Below are 10,793 nucleotides of genomic sequence, written 5' to 3'. Positions count from 1 at the left end.
GACTACCTTTTTTTAGAAAGACTTTCAATCTATTCATGATGCTATGGCAATATAAGAGCATCTACAGCCAGCCACCTCAAACGACCGGGAGGACGATCCGGTCACTGACCGGTCAGAAAAAACAGATCCACTCGGGCGCCTCAAACCATCCTCAAACATCCGGGCTGACCAGTACCCCTCATATCCAACCCAAATATGGGCGGCCCAGGCGTGTCACGACGACCCCACTCCAGCCCCCATAAATATCAGACGACCGACAAGCAAACCCTAATCAAACTCAGTCCATACTCAATTGACCTATCCGCTTCTCTCCAAATTCACTTCGTCTCCCCGCCCGCCATGTCTGACGATGAATCTGACCTATGGACTGGCTGAAGGCCGCCGCGGATTCTGATGGCTTGTCGGAGCCTGACAAGGAGGAGCTAGCGCTCCGCATTGCCCTCTGTTGGTCGCGGCTGGACCAGGGCGTCGGCGGCGGGACGAGTGGGAAGTTGCAGCTCCACGGCTCGCGGTTGACCGACGCGGTCCCTGTCGGCCCCTGCCAAGCGCCACCCAGCACCACCCGCACCTGACCCGCCGGGGTTCGCTAGGTGATGTTGTCGGCTGAACCATAGCCGGAGTCTGTTGGCCATGCGTACCACCTTGCAAAGAAGCAGGTGGCGGAGGGGGCTACCAGCGACGACGACTAGGCCCTCTGCACCGGCATCCGCCGCTTGTACACTTCCACGAAGACTATTGTTGAGGAAATCGTTAACTGGTAGTTGCTCGGTTGGCTAGTGAGTAGGGGATTAATCGGCTAATCGGCAAGTTAATCGGCCATTTAATCAATTAATCGGACGATTTATCGGTTTATAGGCTACTCGATGACCCTATGAGTAGGGATTAATCGGCAAGTTAACTGGTTAGTCGGATGAATTCTTGAATAGGGTTGGAGACAGACGCCCGCCATCGTTGCCACAAAAATGTGAAGGCGCTTCGCGTGCCACTGGAGGAGTCAGAGCGGTTGGTGGTGCAACGGGCGATGACGGCGGAGAGAGCCACACGACTTCAGGAGGAGCAGAACTGTGCTGCCCAACGCATGGGAGGCATCATCATCTTGTCCTCCTCCGCTTCGGGCTGCGATGACGACAACGACGCGCCCGGAGCCGCCGACGCCTACGCCGTGTCCATCCACCTAGACCCCCAAGGGGAAGCATTCGTCATGGAGGATGTGGTGAAATCTCCCCTTCCCGGTTTTAGTTGCCTTTTAGTAGTGTTATAAGTGATGAACTAGGGTGGCACTTTCGTATCAGACTATGTTTATCTATGCCAGATTGCTATGTTCTATGTTGATCTACGCAGGAACAACATTTGCATGTTTTTTTTATGGTTTTGGGATATGACATATGAGGGATGTGGATGTGGAACGCGATAAATTAGGTCTGCAGGCATATAGAGGGCCAAATTGGGTGACGGTGGTTGTAGATGCTCTAAAAAACACAAAAATAACAAAATTTACATCCATGTCTTTAGACCATCTAGCGACGACTAAAAGCACTGAAGCAAGCCGAAAGCGTGCCGCCGTCATCGCTCCTCCCCTCACTTAAGCCAGGACGAACTTGTTGTAGTGGATAGTCGGGATTCATCGTCACAAGCGCGCCAGAAAAGCAACCGCCGCCAATGAAGAGAAGTATAGATCAAATGTATCCTACATGTTGACGCACGAACAACGAATGGATCCAAGCAGATCCACCGGAGACCAGCACCGACGAATATTGCGAGATCTACCGCGAACACACCTCCACGCGCCCTTCGACGATGCTAGACCCATCACCGAAACTGAGGCTAGGCGGGGAGAACCTTATTCCATATCCAGGGAGCCGTCATCGCCTCATCTTCTTGACTGGGACACAAAACCTTAAACGAACTCATAAAAACACCTAAAATGGAGCAAGGTCCCTCCCCCAGTGAAGGCCGGGATCCACCATATGCCTCTATGGCCCTAGGGCCACCCGAGACCAGGTGGACCGGCGGCAACACCGGAGGGAAGCAAAACATTTGTTGGACTATTGGAAATAAGAGGAATGCTCGTATCTTCCATCACAAATCAATACCGCCGCCAATTATTTTAGGGGCTATTAAGAGCCAAGCTAGGCTTTGGTTACTGCGGGCGTGAAAAAATTGGGTTAACTGATGCTGGGAGGGTAACACCTTTTTATAATTGTATAGTTGCGTGCAAAACAAACTCTTATTCTTCTTCTTCTTGTCTTATTTATTAATGGATGGGCCTGTCCAAAGTATGTTGTGGTGGCCTTTGTAGTAGCCACTGTCTGGTTCGCTGGTCATGTTCTCGGACTCGTGAGTTTGTGTAAGCAATAACATAACAAAGCCACTAAAAAGAATCGAATGAACATACGCTTAAATGAAGGTAATCATAGCATCACAAACTGGCATGTCTCAACTACTTAAACTCCGAGGATGCATCTTCAAATGATCTGAACTTCAGAAGGGGAGAAATGAAAATGAGCTAAGTCACACCATTACAGGAAGAGTAACAAATGCCAGATGTAAATTCAACTGGCCCTATCATTTCAGAATCTAACATATCCACCCATTTCACAAGGCAAAAGAGTTACAGCTGCTTGCTGACCAGAAAATTTGAACACTAGATATGCTTCCTCTTCTTGGTCTTAAACCAACTAGACGCATGTTTCCTCAATCTGCCAAGTATCTTCCTCTCGCTCACCCGCAGCACCAGGGAATGGTAAAGGTTCCTTTCACCGACGGGAGAGCATGTTCTGAGCTTCTCCTCGTCATCTTTTAGAGTGCTGGAACCATAGAGGCTCTCCCGGGTGTCAGCAATGGATGCAAGTGCAGAGCCAATGCTCTCACTCTGCAGTAGCTTCTTCACATCAGGCAGTTTTTCGACCCCGTTTTTGGCGGGTCTTGTTACTTTGACAACCTTAGCAAAACTGTCAATGGTATCCTGCTCATCGTCCTGGTCATCATCACCAACCAGATCCTCAGCTATGCAGACCAACTTGTCATAAACTTCAGGCTCCAAGAAGATAATGTAAAGGAGGATCACAAATTCAAGCTGGGGCTCTCCATCGTATGAGATCTCAAAGTACTCGGCATCTTCGCTGGTGCAGCCTGAATAGCCCAGCTTATGCCATAGTGATACCCTTGCTTTTGCATATCGATGGGAGTACTTGGACGAGCACCACTTAGTAACCAGTGTCAACTCGATGTTGACAATGTCGTATGGGTTGTCGAGTTCTGTAAAACCATACCGATGAAGCAAAGCAGCATTTCCCATGGTACCATATGTATTATAAACCTAGAGTCCAAAGAGAGAAGAAAAGAAGTTGCATTATTAGTATGGTATTGTTCCATTGCAACAGAGAACAGTGATTGCATTGATACACGAACCTAATGGAGACCCAAAACAACAAAATAAATCAATCACTTGACCGCAAAATCAATGGCAAGTTAGCAGCTGTGCACTACCTCATCCCCTGGATTGGCTTCTCTCACAATAATCATTTCCAAATCTTCATCGTTATATCCTTCACCTAAGTACAAAAATAATCATTAGCAAAATTCTTCATCAATCAATTACAAGTTTTTACAAGTTATAATGTGCATGTCAATGAAAATAACCTGAAGGATTGGCGGTGGAATTTTCAACAGTTGACTGTTCATCAGCAGAAGCATTGCTTTGATCATCGCCATCTTCTTCTTCAACTAATTCTACATTGTTTTGATCATCGTCACCTTCTTCATCTGAGTCTGTATTGCTTTGATTATCACCATCTTCTTCCTCATCAGAGTCTGAGGCGTCTGACTTAGTGAAGTGAACATGTTCGCCATCAGTCTTGTGATTAAAACTGAAGCAAATACAGTGAAGGGCACATATCCATGTTAATATTCACACCACTACTATGTAACTAATGCAGCATTTGCAACATTAGCAAGTAAAATGAATAAATTACATAGGTAGATTGTAGCTTACAGGTCAGCCAGGGGAACCATTCCAGAACCATGATATTTATCTATACGGAAGGACCTTGATGAAAGAAGACTTTTAGCCGCAAAATATTTCTCCAGGCTAAGATCATCTGGCTTGACCCCCAATTCTCCAGAAGAAATGAGTGGCTCGATACATTCTTTCCAATCCTCACAAAGGAATTCCCTGTCTTGCTTCACTGTCTGCCTAGAAATTTGCCGTTTTTAGAGAAATCTCTATGCTTGGACAAGATCGATATGAAACATGGTATGATAAATTTGGTTGGTAAGATTTCACAGTATGGTGGAATACATCATTAAACACTGTCCAATTAGCTCACGGTACAAATAATTTGAGCAAACAAAGCCACAGTTTCAGGCAACTCAAACCAACCAAACTAGTGCAAGATAGTACTCCTATATCATAGAGGAATCCACTCCCTAAACGCAAAATTCACAGAATTTACTGCATTGCAACATCAATCACAGGCTAGATACATAAGCACCGCGACTTACTACAGGAGAAGGTTTCACCTTATCGAGCTCGGTGCCGGCGAGAAGGCGCGCGGCCTCGTCCTCGGGCCAGACGAGCGGCACGGGCTCGCAGTCCGGGATCAGGCGGAGGTAGTCGTACCACGGCGAATCGGCGCCCCGCGCGCGCTCGTACATGACGGCGACGGCGAGAGCGAGCGTGCCACCGAGCTGCGCGTCCTTGATGGCCGCCGCGGCCCCGGACGTGCGCGGCGTCAGGCACGCGCGGCGCGGGATGGTGGCAACGACGTCGCCCTCCCGGAGCGCGGCGAGCGCGCGCACGTAGACGCCGCCGGCCTCGCTGGCGTCGAGGCGGAGCGCGTCGCTGCAGACGACGCCGTGCTCCCGCATCCAGCTCTCGAAGGCGCGGAGGCGGCTGCGTGGACAAGGTGGGGAACGGCATGAGGGTGGTCCAGGTCGTACGCTGGAATATGAGGATTGCCGCAAAGGATTTCTTACCTTCCGGTGGCGGCGTCCATGGCGGCGGCGGCGCAGGTCAGCTGTCGCGGAGGTTTTCTAGACAAACGAGGGGGGGACGAAGGCCGAATTTAACTGGGAAAAAAAAATTAGGTTTTCACTAAGTTGTAAACGTCTAAGTTATTAAGAAAAGAGAAATGAAAGAGACAAAGTAGTCGATATGTCCGAGTGGTTAAGGAGACAGACTCGAAATCTGTTGGGCTTTGCCTGCGCAGGTTCGAATCCTGCTGTCGACGCTTTTTTTTTTTTGGTTTTTTGTCTAAATGGTATGCATCATTGTCGAAGCCCGTGTCTTATCTTTTCTAAGGGAAGCCATCCATGGCATTTCATTCATTATCAAAAATAGAGTCGCATTGTTAAAAGCACAGAATGGCTACTAACCAATGCATGAAAGAGTTTGAGTGTTAAACAATTAAATAAGAGAAACTTAGCTACAAAATCTAAACATCTATCATTGAAAGATTAGTTGCTAAGATTTTTAATGAACTTAAACACCTCATTTAAGCATCAATGCATTGGAAGAGGACTACAGGAAGCCGTCCATGGTTTTGAGGACCCAAGGAGGATCTCACAGGAATTTGAGAGAGAAAGGGACGAACAGAAAGAGATTGCAGAGAAAGGGGAGAGAAACACATCACAAGGGAGAGATTGATTCATACGCTTCTATTCTTCAAAGTTGTCCGGTTTCTTACACAGTAGTTGGCAGTGAAGGGTTTTAGTTGCGAAACGTGAAACACAGGATGAATCGGACTTGTATCGGGCAAATCCAGACGATAAGCAGCAACACCCAGCTGTGCAGTAACTCTGAATTGCCCAAAATATTTGAGACCTAACTTGCGGCATGGAAGTTTGACCAAGGATGATTGTGCATAGGGCTGTAACTTGAGTAAAACCTCCTCACTCACTGCAAACTCTCGATCTTGACGATGTTTATCTGCTTGCGACTTGATTCGTTGTTGAGCACGCAGTAAATTCTCACGCAACATAGCCAAAAAATCCTCACGATCGGCTGCCAATTCCGCAAGAGATGTAGGAAGATCACCAACATCAATTGGCATAGTACCAAAATTAAGATCCATACCATACAGAGTCTTGAACGGGGTGTTCCTGAGTGAGGTGTGATACGAGGAATTGTACCAAAATTCAGCCATTGGTAACCAGCGCTTCCATCGAGCTGGACTGTCATGAACAACACACCGGAGATACTGCTCTAAGCGTTGGTTTACACGCTCCGATTGGCCATCCGTTTGTGGGTGGTAGGTTGTAGTGTAACAGAGTTTAGTGCCAATTTCCGTGAACAATTTCTTCCTGAAACTGCTAGTAAAAACTTTATCACGATCGGAGACAATGGAGGCCGGCACGCCATGAAGACGAACAATAGTATCAACGCACAGTTGCCACAGACTGTGATGTATGCGGATGTTTCAGAGGAAGGAAATGGGCGTACTTGGTAAAATGATCGACCACCACCAAAATCACCTCAACTCCCTCTGACTTGGGTAACCCATCAATGAAATTCATGGTTATGCATTTCCATGGGTGGTCAGGAACTGGGAGGGGTTGAAGCAGACCACCAGGTACTGTTCTTTCATGTTTTGCCTGCTGACAAACTTGGCATTGTTGAACCCAGTCCGCCACCTGTTTCTTTAGGCCTACCCAATGAAAAAGGTTGGACACCCGCCAGTAGGTAGCCCTGACCCCAGAATGACCTCCAACTGCGCTAGAATGCAAAGTGCTAATCAATTTGGTTTGTAAGGCGGAGTTGTTGGGTATCCAGAGGTGACCATTGTAGCGAATCAGTCCTTGGTCCAGTGAATGACCATGTTCATCAGGACTGTGTACAACCAACTTCGCAAATAACTCCATGGCCACATAATCAGTTTGATAAGCATTGAGCACCTCCTGCATCCAAATGGGTTGACACACAGAGATGGCAGAAATAGTATACACCTGACGAACACGAGATAGTGCATCAGCAACATTATTGTTAGAACCCTTGCGATAGCGGAACTGGAACTGGAGACCCACCATTTTGGCCATAGCTTTACGTTACAGATACGAGGTCAGTTATTGATCCTCTAAATGGCACAATCAGTGATAATGGTAAAGATACCTCGCTAGAGATATGGCCGCCACTTGTCAATCGCCATTATGATAGGTAAAAATTCCTTTTCATAAACTGATAGTTTGATTTTTAACACCCAAGGCTCTACTAAGATAAGCAATGGGATGATTGTCCTGGGAGAGAATAGCACCAATGCCTGTGGATGAAGCATCTGTTTCCACAACAAAAGGTTTACTGAAATCTGGCAAGGCTAACACTGGAGCACTGGTCATAGCTGTTTTCGGGGTTTGAAAAGCTATAGTAGCTTGTTCAGTCCATAGAAAGCCCTTCTTTGTCAGCAATTGAGTCAAGGGTTTGGCCATAGTTCCATGATTCTGGACAAATTTCTGATAGTAACCTGTCAATCCAAGGAATCCCCGTAGTTCAGTAGCATTGGTAGGCTGGGGCCATTGTTCCATAGCCCGAGTCTTTTCTGGATCTGTAGCCACACCTTCTGAAGAAATCACATGGGCCAAGTGTTGAATTTTTTTTCTGAGAAAAAGGGCATTTGGAAAGCTTCACAAACAACTGATGCTCACGCAAGGTCTGCAGTACCCAACAGAGATGCTCCAAATGTTCCTCCCAAGTGGTACTGAAAACTAGAATGTCATCGAGAAACATGATGACATACTTGCGATTAGCTGGAGCTAAAATTGTTCATTAAGCACTGAAACGTAGGTGGTCCATTGGTCACCCCAAACGGCATAACACGAAATTGGAAGTGTCCTAAATGTGTCTTGAATGCAATCTTCTCCTCATTTGGTTCATGCATACGGATTTGGTGATAACCTTCCCTAGAGGTCTTGCTTGGAGAAAAACTTTGATCCTGCTAGTTCATCGAGTAATTCGTCGACAATAGGAAGAGGGAATTTGTTCTTCACAGTGATGGCGTTGAGTTTGCGATAATCCACGCAGAAACGCCAGCTACCATCTTTTTTCTTAACCAGAAGTACTGAAGAGGCGTATGGGCTCATGCTGGGTTTCCCAATCCTTGCCTTGAGCATATCTGCCACTTGTCGTTCAATCTCATCTTTCTGTTGTGGTGAGTATCGATAAGGCCGAGAGTTAGGAGGATTATGACCCACTTCCAAGGTAATTGCATGATCATACACTATGTGTGGAGGTAGGCCAGTTGGAGTTTCGAACACATCTTGGAATTCTGTCAAAACTGCAACAAGATCGGCTGGATGCGAGCCCGACTTAGAAACTGCATCACCGGAAGAAGGATCAACCACTGCCATAGCCCAAACATCATCGCCATGCAGATCTTTGTCCAGTTGCTTTATTGATATCAGTTGCAATTGCATAGGGGAAACAAGCAGAACACCTTGAAGGGAAACCATAGCATCACCATGTGCAAACTGTAACGATTTTCCCTCCCAATCACAAGTCATCGAACTGTGACACTTCAGCCAATCCATCCCCAAGACAACATCATATGCTCCTAGCTGGAGTACTCACATTGGTGTTTCAAAAGTGTGAACCTGTGCCCACCAACTCAAATTCGGGGCCTGAAACTTGGATTCCATAGCTTGACCATTCGCAACAGTAACTTTCATTGATGGAACAACAACCAAGTCCAATGAAGCACGCTTGGTAAAGTTTTGATCCACAAAGCTGTGACTACTGCCCGAATCCATGAGTGCTAACATGACCTGGTTGCCCACCAAAGCTCGGATGCAAATCGTTTCAGCATTATCAAGCCCAGAAACTGCATGAGCCGAGATCTGACAGCATTCCAATGTTTCGGGTTCACTCAACAACTCCAATGCTTGGACAACATCTTCTGTTAAAATTTCACCGTGCTCTCCCAGATGGATTGTAAGGAGGTGCATAGGCTTTTTTACACTGATGTTCCTTACTATATTTCTATCCAAAACAAAAACAAAGCCCGTTGGCACGATGTCGTGGAATTATCACGTCAGATGTCCTTGTGAAAGGACTTAGTCGTGGAGCCATCGCAACGGGTTAGCTTGAAGGGGTTAAACTGGACAAGTGACACGGGAGTGTTATACTAGTTCGGCCCCTTCGATGAAGGTAAAGGCCTACGTCTAGTTGTGATGGAATTATAGGGATCTCGATAACCAGGGAGCAAAACACGCTATGCCTGGCTCTCGAGTTGTTGTTTCTTGTCCCTGAACCGCCGCCGGGTCGTCCCCTTATATACACGGGTTGACGCCCAGCCGGTTTACAGAGTCCCGAGGCCGACTCATACAAGTGTTCGGCTCGGTCTCTCCTTTCCTTATCTTACAATACAAGCTATATGATTATGGCAGTTTACCACTATGGGCCCTGATCCGCCTTTGGGCTCTGGGCCTCTAAGCTTCATAGTAAAGCGCCACCTTCCGGGTCTTCGTGGGCTTCAATATGGTTGAGTATAAACCGGCCCCCTCCTGGGGCGGTTTATACTCAGTAGTTATATCCCCAACATTAGGCCCCAGATTGATTTGAACATGTTCATGTTAATCTTTGACACTTAGCAGAATCCTGTGAATGCCTTCCTTCATTTCTCGTAAACCGCCATGATGCCTTCTTTTATAAACTTTGTTAAACTGCCGTGACGTCATCCTCTGGATACAGCAACAGATTATCATGACGTTATTTCTGCAAAAAATAAAAAAGATTCCCTTTTTTAATGCCATCCCGAAAATCGAGGCGACAACCGTGCCACTTGCCGCTTTGGACTCCTCGATTCTCGCGCCTGTCACTTATCTCCCTGCCTTGTTATAAATACACCCGACGGGTACTTTCATTTTCTCCCCTTTCTTCTCTTCTTCTCCTCCGCGACCGGAAGAAATCCCAGCGCCGCCGCCGCCGTCGATCTTCGAATCTGCACCGACCAAGGCCGCTGCATCACCCTGTTTGTTCCAGAGACCCTGCCGCGTTCTTCCTCCGCCGTGTGACCCTGGTAAGTTCGCTTCCCTGTGACCCTAGATCTCCATTAGGGTTTCAAGTTCATCTATGTTCATCGCCGTTCATCAGTTCTTGTGTGTTCCTTCTTCTGTTCTTCCAGTTGAATATACATATGTGTGCCTGATAGTTTTGAACTGCGGCTAGATCCATGTTGTTAGTTCACCGTACCGTAGTATCTTACTGTTTCTGAATAGACTCCGTCTGGTTCGTCTCTGTTGCTCTTTAGCGCCATTGTAGGGCTTGGGAACATTTTCTTAGATTATCCATGGTAGATCCAAAATTCTACTGTCATATTGTGAAACCTATTTTTGTAATACTTAGCAGAAATTTGGAATTCTGGCCATCCTGCCTATAGGCTATTTAACTCCTTAAAAGTCAATCCGCCATATAACATTAGCCCTCTCTTAAACCGCCAACTGAACTCGCACAGTATCCTTCTCCGGTTTAACACTGAATTAGACACCTTAAACCGGCACTTTTTATTTTCAGTTCCTCATTCCGGAATGTCGAAGAAATTTTCTGCTTGCAATTGGGTTCCATCCCGGATCACAGAGACACAGATCAATGGTTACGTCATCACTGGCGCTTTAGCTTCGAAGAACATTCTCCACTGGCGAGTTCCGGAATCGGAATGTCCACCTGAACCTCAAGAGGGAGAGATGATTGTTTTTATGCAACATTTAGACCGGGGACTCAGTCCGCCCGGATCACAAAATTTCCGGGATGTCCTTGCCAGCTTCCAACTCCATCCGCAAGATATTGGTCCGAACTCTGTATCAAA

The 10,793-nt window shown here is 46.8% G+C and overlaps 1 protein-coding gene and 1 non-coding gene across 2 annotated transcripts; one reads left to right on the top strand and one right to left on the bottom strand.

Moving 5' to 3' along the window:
• Positions 1-2,414: 2,414 nt before the first annotated feature.
• On the bottom strand, positions 2,415-5,029 carry LOC119277981 (ribosomal lysine N-methyltransferase 3-like). Its single transcript, XM_037559337.1, has 6 exons — positions 4,978-5,029; positions 4,522-4,894; positions 3,995-4,191; positions 3,643-3,869; positions 3,490-3,554; positions 2,415-3,319 (listed from the first exon to the last, which is right to left on the bottom strand). Exons 1-6 carry the CDS (start codon positions 4,995-4,997, stop codon positions 2,645-2,647), a joined length of 1,557 nt encoding a protein of 518 aa, XP_037415234.1. The 5' UTR covers positions 4,998-5,029; the 3' UTR covers positions 2,415-2,644.
• Positions 5,030-5,149: 120 nt separating this feature from the next.
• On the top strand, positions 5,150-5,231 carry TRNAS-CGA. The gene has a single exon. It is a non-coding gene; the product is annotated as a tRNA-Ser (tRNA).
• Positions 5,232-10,793: the final 5,562 nt, after the last annotated feature.

The sequence above is a fragment of the Triticum dicoccoides genome, chromosome 3B (assembly GCF_002162155.2).
Source record: "Triticum dicoccoides isolate Atlit2015 ecotype Zavitan chromosome 3B, WEW_v2.0, whole genome shotgun sequence".
Taxonomy (NCBI): domain Eukaryota; kingdom Viridiplantae; phylum Streptophyta; class Magnoliopsida; order Poales; family Poaceae; genus Triticum; species Triticum dicoccoides.
Note: the sequence above shows the minus strand (reverse complement) of the source record. Positions and strands in the feature narration are given on the sequence as shown.

What these genes read in the sequence shown, in the direction of transcription:
- LOC119277981 (XM_037559337.1), bottom strand. Translation starts at nt 4,997, where the DNA reads ATGGACGCCGCCACCGGAAG. An exon ending in TTCCACCGCCAATCCTTCAG is followed by an intron (nt 3,555 to 3,642) that starts GTTATTTTCATT and finishes TTTTGTACTTAG; the next exon opens with GTGAAGGATATAACGATGAA. An exon ending in AAGCCAATCCAGGGGATGAG is followed by an intron (nt 3,320 to 3,489) that starts GTAGTGCACAGC and finishes TTTGGACTCTAG; the next exon opens with GTTTATAATACATATGGTAC.